This window comes from Hemitrygon akajei, chromosome 1, assembly GCF_048418815.1.
Source record: "Hemitrygon akajei chromosome 1, sHemAka1.3, whole genome shotgun sequence".
In the NCBI taxonomy this organism is placed as follows: Eukaryota; Metazoa; Chordata; class Chondrichthyes; order Myliobatiformes; family Dasyatidae; genus Hemitrygon; species Hemitrygon akajei.
The window spans coordinates 46216414-46239753 of record NC_133124.1 but is presented as its reverse complement, the minus strand read 5'-3'; the positions used below and the strand labels follow the sequence as shown (position 1 = coordinate 46239753).

General features: G+C 42.4%; 1 protein-coding gene across 4 annotated transcripts in view; it reads right to left on the bottom strand.

Moving 5' to 3' along the window:
- Positions 1-23340, bottom strand: part of rb1cc1 (RB1-inducible coiled-coil 1) — a 193999-nt gene that overhangs the window by 133142 nt on the left and 37517 nt on the right. For all 4 annotated transcript variants that reach the window (XM_073042482.1, XM_073042490.1, XM_073042499.1 and 1 more), the window contains 2 exons: positions 21068-21488; positions 11025-11195 (listed from right to left, as the gene is read on the bottom strand). In XM_073042482.1, coding sequence (XP_072898583.1) covers positions 11025-11195; positions 21068-21488 — 592 coding nt within the window. The remainder of the gene's footprint in view (positions 1-11024; positions 11196-21067; positions 21489-23340) is intronic.

The window sequence follows — 23340 nt, the reverse complement described above, 5'->3', positions numbered from 1 at the left end:
TCAACACTACCTGCCCCTCCACCCGTCTTCATATAATCCACAAACTTCACCACAAAGCCATCAATTTTGTCAACCAAAGTCATTTACATACAACTCACTTCTTCCACACCAATTTTTAAGACATGAATTCAACTCTGACCTCATTAGCCCGGTGCCAATTTGCACATGGCTCAGTTAACAATCCACAGATAATTACTTTTTTGGTTGTGTTTTAGCTGGATCCCCAGCTGCTCCAATTCCCTCAATACAACCTCTTTCCTAATTCTTTCTACATTGTTGGTACCCACATGGCTACAACAACTGGATCTTTCCCCTCCCACTCCAAATTCCTTAAGATGTCCCAAACCCAGGCACCAGACAACACAGCCTTTCCAAATAATTGAGACAGAGAATTGTGTCTATTCTCCTGACTACACTATCACAATTACATAGAACATAGCAATCTACAGCACATTACATTTGCCTCTCCTTTTTAAATGGCTCAACAAGTCAACAAACAGGGCACATCAGTAAATTAATCTCTTTTCTAACTTAGCCACTGATTTTTTTTAATCATCCAGTGCTACGTGCCAAGTCACGCTACCAATTTATTTCTCAAAATAATTACCACATATTTATAGTTTGATTGTTAAAAATAGATGATTTTGATCAAACAAATTTTAGTTTTCTAATTCACCTATACAATTGTCAACCTACTAACATTACTCTTTATAGTGGTTAAAACTTTTAAAGGAACTTTTGAACAATTTCTAAAAGTTCATGGGAAGTCTCAGAGAGTTATGTCATCTGATATTGATGAGAGTGAGATCATGCCAAGGGCTAGCCAGCTAGCAAGCAGATATATACAGAGATCTATTAGCTAGCTGAGGCCTGCACAACTTTTTTCAGGTCCTATGCATGAACATTGCAGTAAATGTGTGCTAAAAACCAAATGTGGGAGATCTCTGGTCCTCGTGTCACCATCAAATCCAAGGACATTCAACAAATTGTGAGACGCTAAGGAACAAAGTTATCAATGGTGAGAAATGCAAATAGAAGTGCAATGAGCATGGATGACTTGCTACTCAGTGAGTAAAGTATCTCTATCTACACAGTGTCCTACATCAAGGGGCCAATACAAGAAATTAAGGCAGTCATGAATTCAAGTCATTCAATCCAGAATTATTTATCACACACACACACACGTACGTGACTTGGGAGAATCACCCCAGTGTACAAACCTCCAACACGGGACTCACTGACCTCCTCAATGTCTGCCACTCAACCATTGGGACTGATAACCTTGGACTGCAAAGCACTCCAACTGACTAGAGACATCCGACTTCCTCTTCCTTGATATAAACGGGCTCCTAACTCCCCATACTATACCCAAAACCATAAAAACCTAAAAAAAAAAATCCAAATCTGAGCACTGCAGACAATGCAGTGTGGCATCATCTTGACCAGAAAATCTAGGTCCCAAAATTAGGTATCCAATCAACGTGGTCTGAACATCTAACATACAAATAATATTTTTGGTTGGGTGTAGGGATATAGGGAGCATCACCTCAAGAACTACAAGCCAAAATTCTTCACCTTTACTTAGAACAGGATTTTATATATATATAAAAATAAAAAATTGGACCAGTAAACAGTTCAAAACAAATGAAAGGATGAAAAACATTGCATAAGTTAAATAAATTTTCTCTCCATGTCAAAAATATTTGCAGGAACATTGGTAAAATCCAACACATCATTCTCTGCAACTTCTGCCATTTTGAATGGCATCCTACCACCAAACACACCTTTACCTTCCCCCACTCTCTGCCTCCCTCTGTGATCCCCTTGTCCATTCATCCCTCCCCACGAATCTCCCAGCTGGTACATATCCTGGCAAGCGACAGAAATGTTACACCTGCCCATTCACCTTCTCCCTTGCCTCCAAGCAGTCCTTCCAGGTAAAGCAACATTTCACCTCAGAACCCGTTGCGGTAATCTATTGTATCCAGTACTCCCAATGCCACCTCCTCTGCGTTGGTGAGACCCAAGAAAATTGGTGGACTGCTTTGTTGAATGCCTCTGCTCCATCTGCCAAAAGTGGAATTTCCCAGGGGTCAAACATTTTAATTCCAATCCTCATTCCCGTTCTGACAAGTCAATCTATGACCTTCTCCTTTGCCATACTGAGTCCACTCTCAGGATGGAGGAGAAGCACCTCATATCCCATCTTGGTAGCCTCCAACCTGATCGCGTGAACACCAATTACTCTTTCTGATAATTTTTTTTTCTTCTCTCTTCCCTCTTCTAGTCCCCACTCCGGCCTCTTACCTCTTTTCCTCACTGCCTATCACCTGCCCTGCTTCATCCCTTTTTCTAATAATCCACTCTGCTCTCCTATCAGATTCTTTTTCTGACCACCTAGCTCCACCTATCACTTTCTGGCTAATCCTCCTTCACCCCCCCACCCCCCCCCCCACTTTTTGTTCTGGCATCCTCCTGCTTCCTTTCCAGTCCTGAAGGGGGATCTCTGTCTGATATGCTGACTCAGCATTTTGTGCGTGTTGCTCTGGATTTCAAGCATCTGCAGAATCTCTTATTTATTGGAAAACTCTTGCAGTAAATTCCATTTTCCCTACTTGCTAAGCACAACAATTACAGCATTTGTCAAATCAAGCAGACAGATCACAGAATTTCATTAACACAACTACTTGTTTCAAAAACAGTATCTGTTAACAACTATCGTATCCAATTATTCCAGATAGAGAGTCACACAAACAAGTACCCTGGAATTTAGTAACAATGATAAAAAGCTGTTAACTCAAGTCATTATTACAAAATAATGGCAGCAATCTCAGTACATCCATGCACCATTAAACCTGAAAATTCAGAATTTACTGATAGTATTCCAATGGATCAGGAAGTTACTATTTTGGAACATCCTCCCATCAATTAAATCAAGCAAATAAGAATTAGAAGTATTAATAGACAATAGGCGCAGGAGTAGACCATTCGGCTCTTCTAGCCAGCACCACCATTCACTGTGATCATGGCTGATCATACTCAATCAGTACCCCGTTCCTGCCCTCTCCCCATATCCCTCGACCCCACTATCTATAAGAGCTCTAACTCTCTCTTGAATGCATCCAGAGACTTGGCCTCCACTGCCTTCTGGGGCACAGCATTCCACATATCCACCACTCTCTGGGTGAAAAAGTTTTTCCGCATCTCTGTTCTAAATGGCCTACCCCTTATTCTTAAACTGTGGCCTCTAGTTCTGGACTCACACATCAGCGGGAACATGCTTCCTGCCTCCAGCGTGTCCAATCCCTTAATAATTTTATATGTCTCAATCAGATCCCCTCTCACCCTCCTAAATTCCAGTGTATACAAGCCCAGTCGCTCCAATCTTTCAACATATGACAGTCCCGCCATTCCGGGAATTAACCTTGTGAACCTACGCTGCACTCCCTCAATAGCAAGAATGTCCTTCCTCAAATTTGGAGACCAAAACTGCACACAATACTCCAGGTGGGGTCTCACCAGGGCCCTGTACAGCTGCAGAAGGACCTCTTTACTCCTATACTCAATTCCTCTTGTTATAAAGGCCAGCATGCCATTAGCTTTCTTCACTTCCTGCTATACCTGCATGCTTGCTTTCATTGACTGATGTACAAGAACACCTAGATCTCGTTGTACTTCCCCTTTTCCTAACTTGTCTCCATTTAGACAGTAATCTGCCTTCCTGTTCTTGCCACCAAAGTGGATAACCTCACATTTATCAACATTAAACTACATTTGCCCACTCACCCAACCTGTCCAAGTCACCTTGCATTCTCATAACATCTTCCTGACATTTCACACTGCCACCCAGCTTTGTGTCATCAGCAAATTTGCTTATGTTACTTTTAATCCCATCATCTAAGTCATTAATGTATATTGTAAACAGCTGCGGTCCCAGCACCGAACCTTGCGGTACCCCACTGGTCACAGCCTGCCATTCCGAAAGGGACCAGTTAATCGCTACTCTTTGTTTCCTGTCAGCCAGCCAATTTTCAATCCATGTCAGTACTCTGCCCCCAATACCATGTGCCCTAATTTTGCCCACTAATCTCCTATGTGGGACTTTATCAAAAGCTTTCTGGAAGTCCAGGTACACTATATCCACTGGCTCTCCCTTGTCCATTTTCATAGTTACATCCTCAAAAAACTCCAGAAGATTAGTCAGGCATGATTTTCCCTTCATAAATCCATGCTGACTCAGACTGATCCTTCTACTGCTATCCAAATGTGTCATAATTTAATCTTTTATAATTGACTCCAGCATCTTTCTCACCACTGACGTCAGGCTAACCGGTCTATAATTACCTGTTTTCTCTCTCCCTCCTTTCTTGAAAAGTGGGACAACATTAGCCACCCTCCAGTCAGCAGAAACTGTTCCTGAATTATTCTCAATCGCATACCAGTCTTTATTCTGCACTCCAAAATATTCAATGCCAGTTATAAACTGTCATAATTGTACAGCACAAAAACAGGCCCACCAGCTGACCATGTTCATGCCACCTTTTTGCCCATCTGAACTAATCTCATTTCCCCACACTGGTACTCTATACTTCTGTTCTTGCCTGAAGTATCTGTATAAATGTCTCAAATATAATAATTCTATCAAATTCCACCATCTCATCTGGTAGCAAATTTCAGATATCAATAACCATACAAAACAAAATTTAGCCCTCAGATCCCCCTTAAAATTTCTAACTCACCCCTTAAATCTACGGCCACTTGTTTTTGATACCCCTATAATTGGCGAAAGATTTTGACTAACCGCTTAATCTACTGTACGTCTCTCAATACTTTTATCAATTCACTTAAGCTTCTCCATTTCTGTATAACAAGCCCAGTGTATCTAATCACACCCCATAATTCAGGCACTATAATTAAGGCAATATCCTTTGAATCTCCTCTGCACCCTCTTTAGGACACTACATCATTCCTATATAGTGTGATAACCAGACTACACTCAATAACTGTAGGTTAGGCCTAATGAGCACTTGATAAAATTGCAATATAATATTAGAACTCATTCTACACACTACCTTGTGAGGGAAAGCATGTCAACCGCCCCTCTTCACCACCATATCTACCCATGTTGTCGCTTGCAGGGAACTGTAGCCTTGGAATGTTACATCTATTTATCAACTTTCCATGGTGCCTTACCATTTACTGAACACAGGTAATTTCCAGGTTCCGTTAATGGTTCCATTCTGATAAAAGTCGATGATTTCCAAGATGGCAGTGCGACGCAGCTTGCAGCGGCCACTCCGGAGCTGATTATCTGTTATTTGTGAAGTGGGGTGCCGTGCGCAATCATAATCGATTGCAAACGGACGTGGGAGCACGGAGGAATATCAGGAAATCTCCAGGAAGACCTTCTTCGTTGCTGCTGCTGCTGGGAAGAACAGGCCCCCAGTTCTCGGGGTCACATTGCCGATGGCCATTGGCGGGGCCGTCTTAATACGCTCGGCAGAGGATGGTGCTCGGAGAAGCTGTGCCGGAGGCTCGGAGGTTCGACGGACTCGGAGTCCGCGGCGGTCAGGTCGCTTTCGGTGTGTACTGCGTCTGCAAGGCTGAGTCGGGAGGCGCCGTGGAAGTCCAAAGCGGGGGTATTCCCTTCTGCCGCCGGCGTGGGATGGCGAGTCTGTCGGGACCCTCGGGACTTGTGGAAACTGTGGTGATTTCTTTTGAACTTATAGTCCTTTAACATCTTTGGACTATTTTTACTGTGCCCATGGTCTGTTTTTTATCAATTATGCTATTGTTTGCACTGCTGTAACTATATGTTTTAACTATGTGGTTTTGTGCAGGTCTTATAGCTTTAGTTTTTGGTCTTGTTTGTCTGGTGGATTTGGAGCTCCTTTCCGGGGAACGCGCTAAGACGGTAGCGCGATATTAATACGCATCAGCCTCTCCAGACTCTGGATTGGAGATTGCCGAACGTTATGTGGATTTTCTAGTGTAGTCTGTTTTGTCATATGCTTTTGTGATGTCATTCTGGAGGAACGTTGTCTCATTTTTTAACTGCATTGCATTTGTGCTTTCTAATGACAATAAACTGAATCTGAATCTGAGCTGTTTTTCCTCAAGTCATTTAATTTTACTTTACATACACTTACTATACTTTTTTGACTAATTATTCTAAGACCAAGCATAATTAAACAAGTGGAATACATACCACATCCAGTCATTAATGATCATCATTAAATAATATTTGTGCATTGGAGCATTTGAATAAAATTGTCTTTACATAACTTTGATCACCCATAGAGCACATAATGTTGTGCTGAACTAATTAGATTAGTAATTACAAGCCTAGTCCCTTTTGCTTACACAAATCTATACCCTTCCATTCTGGCATATTCATGTGCCGAAGAACCTCAAACACCTCTATCACATCTACATTCATTTCCACCCCTGGCAGTGCACTTCAAGCACACACTACTCTGTGTAAAAAGAAAATTTGCCACATGCATCTCCTTTGAACCTACCACCTCCTAGCTTTAATGTATGTTGTCTGATATGAAACGTTTCCATCCTGGGAAAAACATGCCGTCTACCGTTGCTCAAAACCTTATAAACCTCTCAGGATACCTCTCAGCCTCTGCTACTCTAGACAAAACAATCCAAGTTGTCCAACCTCTCCTCATACCACACGCCATCTAATCTAGGCAGCGTTCTGGTAAATCTTTCCTGTAGCCTTTTCCAAAGCTTCCACAACCTTCCAATAATGGGGTGATGAGAATTAAATGTAATACTCTAGATATGGCCTAACCAGAGTTTTATAAGGCTGCAACCCAACTTCCTGACTCTGTAACTCTATGCATCAATTATAAAGGAATGTTTTCTTACTACCCTGTCAACTTTTGCAGCCACTTTCAGGAAGTTATGGACTTTGACCTCATGATCCCTCTGTGTCATGTCTTGTCCATACTGTACCAACTGCTGCCACCGAGCCATAAACGTGCAGGAGCACTGTGTGGTTAAGTGCCTTGCTCAAGGACACACACGCTGCCTCGGCTGAGGCTCGAAATAACGACCATCAGATCACCAGCCAAAAGCCTTAACCACTTGGTCACATGTGTGTGAATACTAGTAATGGTTCTGCTATTAACAACATACTATTCCTTTACATTTGATCTCCCAAAGTCCAACACCTCACACATGACAACCCAGGAAGCCTTTGTGTATCCTTTCCTTTTTTTAAAAAACTTCCCAAAATCAAATCGTCACTTTTATTATCATTTCGACTATAATTGCTGGTACAGTACATAGTAAAAATGAGACAACGTTTTATCAGGACCATGGTGTTACATGACACAATACAAAAACTAGACTAAACTACATAAAAATCAACACAGAAAAAAAAACTACACTAGGCTACAGACCTACCCAGGACTGCATAAAGTGCACAGAACAGTACAGGCATTACAATAAATAATAAACAAGATAATGGGGCAGTAAGGTTCTGGGCATTGAGGAGTCTGATAGCTTAGGGGAAGAAACTGTTACATAGTCTGGTCGTGAGAGCCTGAATGGTGCCAAGGAGATGGTGGTGGACTTTAGGAGATCTAGGCCTCATATGGAGCCAGTGATCATTAATGGAGAATGTGTGGAGCAGGTTAAGACCTACAAGTATCTGGGAGTACAGTTAGACGAGAAGCTAGACTGGACTGCCAACACAGATGCCTTGTGCAGGAAGGCACAGAGTCGACTGTACTTCCTTAGAAGGTTGGCGTCATTCAATGTCTGTAGTGAGATGCTGAAGATGTTCTATAGGTCAGTTGTGGAGAGCGCCCTCTTCTTTGTGGTGGCGTGTTGGGGAGGAAGCATTAAGAAGAGGGACGCCTCACGTCTTAATAAGCTGGTAAGGAAGGCGGGCTCTGTCGTGGGCAAATTACTGGAGAGTTTAACATCGGTAGCTGAGCGAAGGGCGCTGAGTAGGCTACGGTCAATTATGGAAAACTCTGAACATCCTCTACATAGCACCATCCAGAGACAGAGAAGCAGTTTCAGCGACAGGTTACTATCGATGCAATGCTCCTCAGACAGGATGAAGAGGTCAATACTCCCCAATGCCATTAGGCTTTACAATTCAACCGCCAGGACTTAAGAACTTTTTAAAAGCTATTATTAATGCTTTTTGAGATAGTGATTTAGATGCATATCATATTTTTTTACTGAGTTAAGTATTGTATGTAATTAGTTTTGCTACAACAAGTGTATGGGACATTGGAAAAAAAGTTGAATTTCCCCATGGGGATGAATAAAGTATCTATCTATCTATCTATCTTTTCCCAGACGGCAGGAGGGAGAAGAGTTTGTATGAGGGGTGTGTGGGGTCCTTCATAATGCTGTTTGCTTTGCGGATGCAGCGTGTAGTGTAAATATCAGTAATGGCAGGAAGAGAGACCCCGATGATCTTCTCAGCTGACCTCACTATCTGCTGCAGGGTCTTGCAATCTGAGGTAGTGCAATTTCCAAACCAGCCAGCGATGCAGCTGCTCAAGATACTCTCAATACAACCCCTGTAGAATGATATGAGTGGGAGATGGACTTTCCTCAGCCTTCGCAGAAAGTAGAGACGCTGCTGGGCTTTCTTTGCTATGGAGCTGGTGTTGAGGGACCAGGTGAGATTCTCTGCCAGGTGAACACCAAGAAATTTGGTGCTCTTAACGATCTCTTACCGAGGAGCCGTCGATGTTCAGCAGGGAGGGGTCGTTCCATGCTCTCCTGAAGTCAACAACCATCTCTGTTGTTCTGTTCACATTCAGAGACAGGTTGTTGGCTCTGCACCAGTCCGTTAGCCGCTGCACCTCCTCTCTGTAAGCTGACTCGTCGTTCTTGCTGATGAGACCCACCATGGTCATGTCATCAGCGAACTTGATGATGTGGTTTGAGCTGTGTGTTGCAGCACAGTCGTGGGTCAGCAGAGTGAACAGCAGTGGACTGAGCACACAGCCCTGGGGGCCCCCGTGCTCAGTGTGATGGTGTTGGAGATGATGCTCCCGATCCGGACTGACTGAGGTCTCCCAGTCAGGAAATCTAGGATCCAGTTGCAGAGGGAGGTGTTCAGGCCCAGTAGGCTCAGCTTTCCAATCAGTTTCTGAGGGATGATTGTGCTGAATGCTGAACTGAAGTCTATGAACAGCATTCGAACATATGTGTCTTTTATGTCCAGGTGGGTTAGGGCCAGGTGGAAAGTGATGGCAATGGTGTCGTCTGTTGAGTGGTTGGGACGGTACGCAACTGCAGGGGGTCCAGTGAGGGGGCCAGCAGGGTCTTGATATGCCTCATGACGAGCCTCTCGAAACACTTCATGGTGATAGATGTGAGCGCAACGGGCCGGTAGTCATTTAGGCAGGACACACCAAAATGCATCAACTTCAAGATTATTGTATGTCATTTCCAGTACACAAGTGTAAAGGACAAAAAAAATGTTACTTCAGATTCAATGCCGCACAAAAAAAAACACAATAGGACAAAGAAAACAATAATAAAATGAATACAATAAATATCAATACGTAAGATAGCTTATATACTAGAATGGTTGTACTGTTCCATATTCTATATATGTACATAGTGACTGTACACAAGATGACTGAAAAGAAATGGAGTATGTGGTGGGGTGGGTTAGTGGCTGAAGGTGTTGATCAGCCTTACTGGTTGGGGGAAAAGTAACTGAGTCTGCTGGTCCTGGCGTGGTTGCTACATAGCCTCCTCCCTGATGGGTATGGGAAGCAAACAGTCCATGAGCAGGATGGTTTCATGGATAGGATACTTCATATTGCTGGCCTTTGTCAAGCACCTTTCTGTATATTTGTCCTGATGACTGGCAGGCTGGTGTCACAGGTGCATTGGGCACCACCAGGATTAAAATCCACCTGACTATTCTGCCCAAGAACCAACTGTCCTCAATTTCCACAAGACCAATTTTTGCATCATTCATAATTTACTGATCATACCTCCTATATTTACATGCAAATTGTTAATATCAGGAGCAAAGGACTCAGCACTAATCCCTATGGTACAACTTTCAGTCACAGAAATATTCTACCACCACTACCCAAAACAATTTTGGATTATTAGACAGCTCCTTTCGTACCTTGGTTCTTGGCTTCTTGAACCAGCCATGCAGGACCTTGTCAAAACCCTTACTGAAATCTATACAGACAATATCTATTGCCAATCTCTGTTACCTCTTCTAAAACCTCAAATTAGCGGAACAGGATTGCCACCCCCCTCACAAAGCCATGCTGCCTAGCCCTGATTAATCCCTACTTTTCAAATGTACACATATCCTGTCTCTCAGATTGTTCTCCGCTAATATGCCTACCATTGACTGACCTGTTTACCAGCCTGTGGTTACTTACATTATTTGAGAAGGGCAGCAGGATTAAGAAAAAACATTTGCCATTCTTCAGACTTCTAGAACCTCGTCCACAGCTAACAAAGATACAAAAGTCTCCACCCTTAATTCTTATAGCATTCTGGGATAGATCTTACTCCGCCCTAGTGACTTAAGAGTCAGAGGAATACAGCATGAAAACAGGCCCATCAGCCCAACCTGCCAGTACCATTTGCCCACATTTTATTTAAATTCCCCTAAACCCCATCTATCCACGTACATATCCAAATTTATTCATTTTCAAACATTTTATATACTAGTTAACAAAGCACTTAATGTGAATAGTTGTTCATTAAAAGTTCTGAGCATTGATGCTCTGACCAACTGATATCAGAAAAAAGTCTTTAAACACAAAGCTCCCCAATCTCAGTTTGCTAATTTCAGCATCAAGCAACATTGGCTCAGATACCGTAAATACAGGAAACAACATTCTATATTAATAGATGATACAAACATGGACTGGCCATAACATCTGTTCGAAATGACATTAATAAACAGTGTAAACTTTGCAACATCTCAATCCTCTTAAATACTCTACATGATATGTTATCCTGTATTAACCTATATTTTTGTGATGAAGACTTACCTGGGCTAATTCTTTTTGTTCATTCACTAGTCTATTACAACTGGCTATCATTTGATCCAGGGCATACAATCGGTCCTCAAGTCCTTTAATTGCCTTCATGTTCTGATTATCAAGTTTTGCAATAGTTTCGCGACACTCTGTCAGAAATGGCTTAAGCATTTCTGGATCAAGCTGAAAGGAAGGGCAAAGTTTCATTATTTCTCTTCCAACATCTATATTTTGTGGTCATTTTTTTGTCCAATTTGCTGCCCCATAACCCAAAATGTTTTCCTGTTATACAAATATACAATGGAATGAGAATCAGCAGGCTGTAGAAAATAAGTATCAGAAAAAAATAACAATCTACTTTGGCTTCATTCAACAAATTGCTGAATATTTTGAACTTTCAAACAACCATTAAAAATATTCTAATTCTTAAGAATAATGACAAAATTCATCATCAGACCTCATATATCAACATTCAAGTCCAGGGCTCTATGGAAGTGATCGCACAAGGGTAGTATGGATGGGGTATGGCATGCTTGCCTTAATTAGTCAAGACACTGAGTTGAAAAGTCAAGAATTATGTTACAGCTTTATAAAGTTAATTATTTATTTTGAGATACAGTACGGTACAGGCCTGTCCAGCCCAATAAACCCACACCAACCAATTACAATTAATCTACTAACTCATACCCTTCTGGAATGTGGGAGAAAACCAGAGCACCTGGAGGAAACCGCGCAGTCACAGAGGAAATGTACAAACTCCTTTCAGATAGTGACAGAATTGCACCCAGGCTACTAGTGTTGTAATAGCATTACACACTACAATGCCACCCTAAAAAATACTACTTCTTTCTCTTATCCTCTCCATGATCCACATCCATACAGGGATCAATTCTGATTACCCTATGGATGTGGGTCAAGGAGAGGATACAGATGCTCTCTAAATCAGAAGGCACAGAGAAGACAGACAAAAAGTAGCTGTTTTAAATGGAGCAGCAGAGGCTGAAGGGAGACCTTCTACAAGTTTATAAAATGAAGGGACAGACACAGTATTCAGCAGGGTATCAGGGTAGAAATATCTAACACTAGACACATGCATTTAAGGAAAGGGGGGGGAAATTGTTAAACAGGGTGTGGGTGCCATTGAGCAGAGGCAGACGCAGCTATGATAGAGGTGGTAAGAGAAAGTTAGGTATGTGAAGGTTCCTTAAGCAACAGGAACATTCCCATGTGGGTCCAACAAAGGGCTTGAAAAAGCAGGAAGTTTTTCTATGGAAGTCGTTGGAGTATTACACAGATGCAACAGAAGCGTTCCTGCGCAGGTCCGACAAAGAGCTTTTAAAAACCCCTGTCTCTACGAGAGAGGTACCGCCTAGCAGAGTGGTCATCGTAAGAGCGGTCGTCACTGGAATAGTCTTGGTTCAAAATAGTAAGGATTTGTCTCAACAAGGCTTCAGTGAGAACAGGCAGAGGCTCAGTAAGTTCATTCCTTATTTAATTCTAGAGAGAATAGGGGGTATGTCTACAAAGCTAGTGTTCTATTCTGGGTGTCAGATGTGGGATTTCCAGGAGACTACCAGCCTCCCCAGTGACCACATCTGCACCAGGTGCATTGAGATACAGCTCCTTAGAGATCATGTTAGGGAACTGGAGCTGCAGCTTGATGACCTTTGGCTTGTTAGGGAAAGTGTAGCAGTGATAGACAGAAGCTACAGGGAGGTAGTCTCCCCCAAGGATACAGGAAACAGATAAATGGATGACTGTCAGGAGGGGGAAGGGAGAACAACAGATAGTCAAGAGCATCCCCTGTGGCTGCCCCCCTCAATAATAAGTACTCCATTTTGAGTACTGTTGGGTAGGGGGGAAATAGCGTGACCTACCTGGGGGAAGGAACAGTGACCGTGCCTCTGGCACTGAATCCAGCCCTGTGGCTCAGAGAGGCAGGTAACTGAAGAGGATGGTAGCAGCAATTGGGGACTCAATAGTCAGGAGACAGAGGCAATTCTGTGGAGATGTGTCTATATGCAAGGACTATCATGAACAAACTGGATGAGCTTAAGAGCGTGGATCAGTACTTGGACCTGTGATGTTGTGGCCATTAGAGAGACTTGGATGGCTCAGGGGCAGGAATGGTTACTTCAAGTGTCAGGCTTTAGATGTTTCAGAAAGGACAGGGAGGGAGGCAAGAGGTGAGGGTGTGGTACTGTTGATCAGAGATAGTGTCACTGTGGCAGAAAATGAGGAAGTCATAGAGGGGTTGTCTACTGAGTCTCTGAAGCTGGAAGTCAAGAAAAAGAAGGGGTCAGTAACTCTACTGAGTGGCTTCTTTTTTTTTTTATAAACCACCCAATTGTAACGGAGACATCAAGGAGCAGATAGCGAGGCAGATTCTGGAAAGGTGTAATAGTAATGGTTGTCATGGTGGGAGATTTTAATTTCCCCAATATTGACTGGCATCTCTATCCAGAGTAGGAGGGTTAGATGGGGTGGAGTTTGTTAGGTGTATTCAGGAAGGTTTCCTAACACAAGATCTAGATAAACCTACGCGACAAGAGGCTGTACTTGATCTGGTATTGGGAAATGAACCTGGTCAGTTGTCAGGTCTCTCAGTGGCAGAGCATTTTGAAAATAGTGATCACAATTCTATCTCCTTTACCATAGCATTCGAGGAGGATAGGAACAGACAAGTTAGGAAAGTGTTTAATTGGAGTAAGGGGAAATATGAGGCTATCAGGTGGGAACTTGGAAGCATAAACTAGAAACAGATGTTCTCAGGGAAATGTACGGCAGAAAAGTGGCAAATGTTCAGAGGATATTTGCTTGGTGTTCTGCATAGGTACGTTCTAATGAGACACGGAAAGGATGACAGGGTACAGGAACCGTGGTGTACAAAGGCTGTTGAAAATCTAGTCAGGAAGAAAGGAAAATCTTACAAAAGGTTCAAAAAGAAAAAAAGGTAATGATAGAGATCTAGAAGATTATAAGGCTAGCAGGAAGGAGCTTAAGAATGAAATTAGGAGAGCCAGAAGGGGCAATGAGAAGGCCTTGGCGAGCAAGATTAAGGAAAACTCCAAGGCATTCTACAAGCACGTGAAGTGCAAGAGGATCAGACCTGAGAGAATAGGACTGATCGAGTGTGACAGTGGAAAAGTGCGTATGGAACCGGAGGAGATAGCAGAGGTACTTAATGAATACATTGCTTCAGTATTCACTATGGAAAAGGACCTTGGAGATTGTAGGGACGACGTACAGTGGACTGAAAAGCTTGAGCATATAGACATTAAGAAAGAGGATGTGCTGGAGCTTTTGGAAAGCATTAAGTAGGATAAGCCACCGGGACTGGATGAGATATAACCCAGAGGGCGGAGATTGCTGAGCCTCTGGCAATTATCATTGCATTATCAATGGGGACGGGAGAGGTTCTGGAGGATTGGAGGGTTCCAGATGTTGTTCCCTTTTTCAAGAAAGGGAGTAGAGATAGCTCAAATTATAGATCAGTGAGTCTTACTTCAGTGGTTGGTAAGTTGATGGAGAAGATCCTGAGAGTCAGGATTTATGAACATTTGAAGAGGCATAATATGATTAGGAATAGTCAGCGTGGCTTTGTAAAAGGCAAGTCAAGCCTTAATAGCCAGACTGAATTTTGAGGATGTGACTAAACTCACTGATGAAGGTAAAAGCAGTAGATGTAGTTTATATGGATTTCAGCAAGACATTTGATAAGGTACCCCATTAAAGGCTTATTGAGAAAGTAAGGAGGCATGGGATCCAAGCAGACATTGCTTTTTGGATCCAGAATTGGCTTGCCCACAGAAGGAAAACAGTGCTTGTAGATGGGTCATATTCTGCATGGAGGTTGGTGACCAGTGCTGTGCCTCAGGGATCTGTTCTAAGACCCCTTCTCTTTGTGATTTTTATAAATGACCTGGATGAGGAAGTGGAGGGATGGGTTAGTAAATTTGCTGATGACACAAAGTTTGGAGGTGTTGTGGATAGTGTGGAGGGCTGTCAGAGGTTACAGCGGGACATCGATAGGTTACAAAACTGAGCTGAGAAGTGGCAGATGGAGTTCAACCCAGATAAGTGTGAGGTGGTTCATTTTGGTAGGTCAAATACGATGGCAGAATAGTTTTAATGGTGAGACTTTTGGCAGTGTGGAGGATCAGAAGGATCCTGGGGTCTGAGTCTATAGGACACTCAAAGCTGCTGCGCAAGTTGACTGTGCGGTTAAGGCGGCATATGGTGCATTGGCCTTCAACAACCATGGGATTGAGCTCAAGAGCCCAGAAGTAATGTTACATCTATATAGCACCCTGGTCAGACCCCACTTGGAGTACAGTGCTTAGATCTGGTCACCTCACTACAGGAAGGATGTGGAAAATATAGAAAGGGTGCAGAGGAGATTTACAAGGATGTTGCGTGGATTAGGCAGCATGCCTTATGAGAATAAGTGAGTGAACTCGGCCTTTTTTCCTTGGAGCAACAGAGGATGAGAGGTGACTTGGTAGAGGTGTACAAGATGATGAGGGGCATTGATCGTGTGGATAGTCAGAGGCTTTTTCTCAGGGCTGAAATGGCTAACACGAGAGGGCACAGTTTTAAAGTGCTTGGAAGTGGGTACAGAGGAGATGTCAAGGGTAAGTTTTTTTTTTAAAAACCGCAGAGAATGTTGAGTGCATGGAATGGCTGCCAATGACAGTGGTGGAGGCAGATACAATGGGGTCCTTTTAAAGGTTCCTAGATAGGTATATGAAGCTTAGAAAAATAGAGTTATGGATAACCCTAGGTAATTTCTAAAATCAGTACATGTTCAGCACAGCATTGTGGGCCGAAGGGCCTGTATTGTGCTGTAGATTTTCTGTGTTTCTAATAAGGTGGTAGATAAAGGATTGGAGCAGGGGGCAGTGGCTCAGATTTCTGGATAATTGGGACCTGCACAAGAGGGACAGATTGCACTTGAATCAGAGGGGGACCAACAATCTTGCAGGCAGATTTACTAGAGCTGTTTGGAGTGGTTTAAACTAACATGGCAGGGGGATGAGAACCAGGATGATGGAGCTGAGGATGAGCCAGCAGGTTTACAAGTAGATCATTGGTGTAACATGAATGTAAGGAAGGACTGGGTACAAATACAGACAGAGCAAAGTGTTAAGTTTTACCACAGAGGCAAAATTCAGAAGGACGAAGAATGCAGGACTGAAGGTGCTGTGTTTAAATGCGCGTAGCATTTGAAATAAGGTGGATGTACCTGTGGTACAGTTAGAGATTGGTCTATATGACATTGTGGGCATCATTGAGGCATGGGTGAAAGGAAGACTCTGTTGGGAGCATAACATCAAAGAGTATACTTTGTATCAAAAGGACAGGCAGGATGGCATCAGTGGTGGTGTGGCTCTGTTAGTAAGAGATGGAATTACACCTTTAGAAAGAAGTGACATAGGGTCAGAGAATGTTGAATCTTTGTGGGTGGAGTTAAGAAACTGCAAGGGTAAAAAAAAAAAATTATGGAAATAAGAACATAATAAATAGGAGGAGCAGGCCATCTATCCCGTCGAGCCTGCTCCGCCATTCAATAAGATCATGGTTGATCTGGCCGTGGACTCATCTCCACCTACCTGCCTTTTCCCCACAACCCTCAATTCCCCTACTATGCAAAAATATTTTCAACTTTCTCTTAAATATATTTACTGAAATGGCCTCCACCTCTTTATTGGGCAGAGAATTCCAGAGATTCACCACTCTCTGGGAAAAACAGTTCCTCTTCATCTCCATCCTAAATCTACTCCCCTGAATCTTGAGCTTATGTCCCCAAGTTCTAGTCTCACCTACCAGTGGAAACAACTTTCCTGCCTCTATCTTATCTATCCCTTTCATAATTTTGCTTCTTTCTGATCTCCTCTTATTCTTCTTGTATCATATACAGGCCTCCAAATAGTAGCCAAGATATGGGGTTGAGATTGTAAAGCGAGCTGGAAAAGTCATATAATAAGGGAAAGGCCACAAATGCAATGGGAGACTTCAATATGCAAGGGGATTGGGAAAATCAGGTTGGTGTCAGATCGCAAGAGAGGGATTTGTTGGAATGCCTTCTTGGAGCAGCTTGTGCTTGAGCCTACTCAGAAAAGCCATCTTACAGTGACCATATGATTGAATTCATACTGCAATTTGAAAGGAAGAAGCACAAGTCACATGTATCAGTATTTCAACAAAATAAAGGGAATTACAGACGCATGAAAGAAACTTGCCCAGGTGGATTGGATAAGGATACTAGCAGGGATGACAGCAGAACAGAGGTGGCTAAAGTTTCTGGGATTCGTTCATAAGGCACAGGATAGATATGTCCCACAGAGGAAGAAGTTCTCAAATGCTCAAATGGGAACAGACAAAGAAAGTTAAGGACTGCATAAAAGCCAAGGAAAAGGCATAAAAGATAGCAAAAGTGAGTGGGAAGTTGGATAATTGGGAAGCTTTTCAAAAAACAACAAAGGCAACTAAAAAAGCTATAAGGGAAAAGATGAAATACAAGGGCACACTAGCCAATAATATAAAGCAGAATACCAAAAGATTTTTCAGTTGTATAAAGAGTAAAAGGGAGGCAAGAGTTGATATTGCACCACTGGAAAATGATGCTGGTGATGTAAAATGGGGGACAAAGAAATGGCAGATGAACTTAATGGGTACTTTGCATCTGTCTTCACTGTGAAAGACATTAGCAGCATGCCAGAGGTCTGTGAGTGTCAGGGATCATGGGTGAGTGCCATTGCTATTACAAAGGAAAATATGCAAGGCTAACGTAAAGGTTTTAAGGTGAATAAGTCACCTGTACCATATGGCCAACATCCCAGAGACCTGACAGAGGTTGCTGAAGAGATAACAGATGCATTGGTCATGATTATTGAAGAATCATTTGATTCTGACATGGTCCTGGAGGACTGGAAGATTGCAGATGTCACTCCACTCTTTAAGAAGAAACGAAGGCAAAAGAAAGGAAGTTATCAGCCAGTTAGCCTAACCTCAGTGGTTGGGAAAGTGTTGGAGTCTATTATTAAGAATGAGATTTCAAGGTGCTTGGAGACTACTGATAAAATAAGTCAAAAGTCAGTATGGTTTCTGTAAAGAGACATCTTGCCTAATAAATCTGATAGAATTCTTTGAGGAAGTAATAAGTAGGGTGGACAAAGGAAAGGCAGTGGATATCATTTACTTGGATTTTCAAAAGGCATTTGGTAAGATGCCACACATGAGGCTGCTTAACAAGATTAAATTTTACGGTGTGACAGGAAAGATACTAGCATGGACAGCAGAATGGTTGACAGGCAGAAGGTAGTGAGTGGGAATAATAGGGGTCTTTTCTGGTTGACTGCCAGTGACTAGTGGTGTTCCTCAGGGGTCAGTATTAGGACCACTATTTTTCACATTGGAAAACAATGATTTAGATAATGGAATTGATTGTTTCGTGGCAAAGTTTGCGGATGATAAACAGATAGGTGGAGGGGTAGGTAGTGCTGAAGTAGCAATACAATTGCAGCAGGGCTTAGACAAAAATGGAAGAATGGACAAAAAATGGCAGATGGAATAATGTCTGGAAATGTACAATAATGCATTATGGTAAAAGGAAAAATAGTGCAGACTTATATAAATGGGGAGAAGGATCAGACATCAGAGGTGCAGAGTGGCTTAGGGTTCCTTGTGCAAGACTCCCCGAAGATTAAATTACAGGTTGAATCTGTCATAAAGAAGACAAATACAATGTTAGCATTTATTTCAAGAGGAATAGAATACCATGGTTAAGAAAGCATATGGTGCATTGGCCTTCATCAATCGTGGGATTGAGTTTAGGAGCCGAGAGGTAATGTTGCAGCTATACAGGACCCTGGTCTGACCCCACTTGGAGTACTGTGCTCAGTACTGGTTGCCTCACTATAGGAAGGATGTGGAAACCATAGAAAGGGTGCAGAGGAGATTTACTAGGATGTTTCCTAGATTGGGGAGCATGCCTTATGAGAATAGGTTGAGTGAATGTGACCTTGTTTCCATGGAGCAACGGAGGAGGAGAGGAAACCTGATAGAGGTGTATAAGATGAGAGGCATTGATCATGTGGAGAGTCCCAAGGCTGAAATGGCTAGCACAAGGGCACAGTTTTAAGGTGCTTGGAAGTAGGTACAGAAGAGATGTCAGGGGTAAGTTTTATACGCAGAGAGTGGTGAGTGCGTGGAATGGGCTGCCAGCGACGGTGGTGGAGGTGGATACGATAGGGTCTTTTAAGAGACTCCTGGACAGGTATATGGAGCTCAGAAAAATAGAGGGCTATGGGTGACCCTAGGTAATTTTTCAGGTAAGGATGCATTCGGCACAACTTTGTGGGCCGAAGAGCCTGTATTGTGCTGTAGGTTTTCTATATTTCTGTGTTACTATAAAAGCAAGGAGGTATGCTGAGCGTTTATAAGACACTAGTCAGGCTGCACTTGGGAGTACTGTCAACAGTTTTGGGCCCCATATCTCAGAAAGCATGTGTTGTCATTGGAGAGAGTCCAGAGGAGGTTCACAAAGATGATTCTGGAAATGATTGGCATTTGGCAGCTTTGGGCTTGTACTCACTGGAATTTAGAATAATGCAGGGAGATCTCATTGAAACCTACTGGATGTTGGAAGGACTAGATGGGGTGGATGTGGAGAGGATATTTCCTATGGTGGGGGTATCCAGAACTAGAGGGCACAGCCTCAAAATTAAGGAATGACCCTTTAAAACAGAGGTAAGGAGGAATTTTTGTTAGTCAGAGTGTAGTAAATCTGTGAAATGCTCTGCCATCAACTGCAACTGAGGCAATTCAATACGTATATTTAAGGTGGAAATTGATCATTCCCTGCTCGGTCAGGGCATCAAAAAATATGGTGAGAAGGCAGATGTATGGGAGTGGGATCCGAGATCAGCTATGATGGAAAAGTGGAGCAGACTCGATAGGCTGAATCGCCTAATACTGCTCCTATGGCTTATGGTCTTAAAGTAATTACAACCACAGGTGGTATTGGGGATAAGGTCCCACTACCTATTAAATGCTCCTAATGGCATGCATCTCAAACAGCCAAGTTTAGCCTCCACTTGTGGCATGTGGCTTAGTCACTAAGCCCAAGGGAACCATTTCTACTGACAGGAGAGGAGGCAAAGGCAGGTTACTAGTGCCTTAAAATCAAATGCTTCATGCAGATGGGTCATATAAGCAGTGGTTGTCAGCTCTTTTAAGAGAAGGTAAACTCTAATCTCAAACCTCCGCTGCCTTGCGACTATACTTGCTCTTGGAGAAGGTTTTGAGGGTAAACGTCAAGAAAAATCTGGAGCTGGAGTCCCTACATAAGTCCTACATTGAGTTCAACACTGTCTGGCATTCCTTTGGATTCATCAGCTGCGTGGTGAAGGGACGCCTGCTGCATCAGTAACAGCTTGCTCTCCAAATCACACTGCCCTGGCTTGCATATTATGTCAACAGTTGGAATGCAACATCCATGCTCAAGTCCAATCAACGGAGGGCCTCAAGGTACATGAACATGCAAAGAATGATGAGATACGGACCATATCTTGGAGGCAGGGATTAGGTGTCATTAGTTAATTATTTCAGCACAACATCATGCAACAAAAGGCCTTTTCCTTTGCTATACTGTTTTATGTTCTATAGTTAGCATAGTTTTGTGAGGTATATCAGATTCAAAACAAAATGAGAATACCAGAATTTGCTCCCTTAGGGCTAAACCAAGAAAGGGGATTGTAAAGGACCAACATTAAACTTCTAAAGAAAAATCAACTCACTGCAAATAGATAATATAAGAAATGCAGTTTCAATTTGTTTTCAAGACACCAGATGGGATAGACATGTTTAAAAAGCTGTATTTCACTTTGAAGCAGGAGTTCCCAACCCTTTTAATGCCACAGACTCCTACCATTTACCAAGAGGTCCATGAAGCCCAGGTTGGGACCCCTAAATCGTAACTTAAATATACACCCATTTATAATATCCTGTATTGCAATTTTCAAGCAATCTTCTTAATTTCAAATCTCACTTACTCGGTTCATTGAATCAAAGCACTTCCTGACTAGTGACTCCACATCGTTTGGTCTGTCTTGTACATTAATCCAGTCCAGTAAGGAGACATTAAACAAAGCTTGGTCATTCATTTCTTCATTTAATTCATTTTCTACTATGGTCCTCTGAGTGCTCCCCATGCTGTTCTCAACGTCTTTCTCTTCTTGCAGAACACTGTTCTGAGCAGAATGTCCACATGACACAGAACTGGAAGGCGACTTCCTGCAAACTGCAGGTTTAACAGAACAAAGTACTGAATTGTTGGACTTCTCACCCAGCTCTTCTTCAACACTTTCACTTTCTGCAGGGAACTTGAGTTTCTCCTGACACTCACGGTAGCTATGCCTGGTCAGGCACTCCAATAGTGGCATTTTAGCCATAACTGAGACAGCTGTGCCTAAGCTTGATTCAAATTAAAGACAACACATTAGTACAACTTGAAGTAACTGAACAGCCTGGAACATTTACAACATCACTCTTCTCCCCCACCCCCAAAAAGATAGCAAAGATCAAACATTAAATCATAAATATTAAATAGGTTCTGAAGACACATGCCACTTCAGCTATACATTCAAAATGCAGCAGGAGTTTCTGCCAGCACACTTGCCAAGCTAGAACTTTGTAGAATACATTACATTAGGACATGCATCAGAGCTGCTCCCATGATTGTGCACTTGTATAAATGCCATAATTTTGTGCATTTCTATGTTTTTCCTTTCAATTAAAATAGTACCAATACTTAGTTTGAACAGATTATGACTATCAGCTTTGAGATTTGCTTTAAAATTATTTTAAAACTTATATTTTTACAAAATATTTAATCACAGTATTCTAAGTATCTTATGCAGTTTCCCCAAAATTATTCACTCAAAGTGGAGGCAATCTTTAGGCTTTACACCCAAAAAATAGCAAAATTCTGATTCATTAACAACATAAAGGAAAACTTGTATAACTAATACCAACTAGATGCATTAATTATTTTATTGCCAGACACAGGACAAATACAAGTATAGCAGCCCTATGGAAACAAATAATGAGAACATCAGTTTGACAGAAAAGACCAGTAACCAGATTCACAAAACAAAATCAAAGGATATGAAGATGCAACACATAAAACGCTGAAGGTAATCAGCGGATCAGGCAGAATCTATGGAGGGAAATAAACAGTTGATATTTTGGGCCAAGACCCTTCAACAGGGCTGGAAAAGAAGGTGGAAGAAGCCAGAATTATAAGGGGAGGGTAGGTAGGGGAAGGAGTACAAGCTGGCAGATGATGGGTGAACATGAGGAAATCTGCAGATGCTGGAAATTCAAACAACACACACAAAATGCTAGTGGAACACAGCAGGCCAGGCAGCATCTATAAGGAGAAGCACTGTCAACGTTTCGGGACGAGACCCTTCATCAGGACTAACTTTCAAATCTCTTAGTATCTTTCCCTTGTTAGTCCTGACGAAGGGTCTCGGCCCGAAATGTCGACAGTACCTCCTCCTTATAGATGCTGCCTGGCCTGCTGTGTTCCACCAGCATTTTGTGTGAGATGATGGGTGAAGCTACATAAGGTCAGCAAATGAGGGAGGGGCTGAATAGTGGATTGAAAGAGGAAAAGTGCTGAAGAAGAAAGAATCTGATAAAAAAGTGGATCATGGTAAAAAGGAGAGAGGAGTGGCACCAGTGGGAGGTGAGGAAATGGGTTAAGAGGGGGAACCAGAATGGGAAATGGAAAAGAGAGAAGGGGAGGGAGGATAAATTACTGAAGTTAGAAAAATCAATGTTCATGCTGTCCGATTGGTAGCTTCCAATCCGCCTTCAATCACCTGCCAGCTTGTACTCCTTAACCTACCCCCACATCCTTCTTCTGGCTTCTTCCCCCTTCTTTTCCAGTCTTGGTGAAGAGTCTCAGCCCAAAATGTCAACTGTTTATTCCCTTCCATTGCTGCTGGAACTGCTGAGTTCCATCAGCATTTTCTCTTTTGCTCTGGATATCCAGCAAATGCAGAATCTCGTGTGCATATGAAGGATTTAGCCTCAAACTGAGGGCCAAATGATAATTTCAAGCTTGACTGACTGCAATAAACAACTTTGAAAACAGTGCCTTGTAGAAGGTCAGTTAATGTGATGTGGGCAATTAGGAGAAATAGCAGTGCCATCTAGTGTGAAAGCTAAACATTTTTTTTTAACAGTGGATGATTAAATCTAAATTATCACCACTTATGACCAGGCATCGCACAGTTGGATATAAGTATTGCTAACA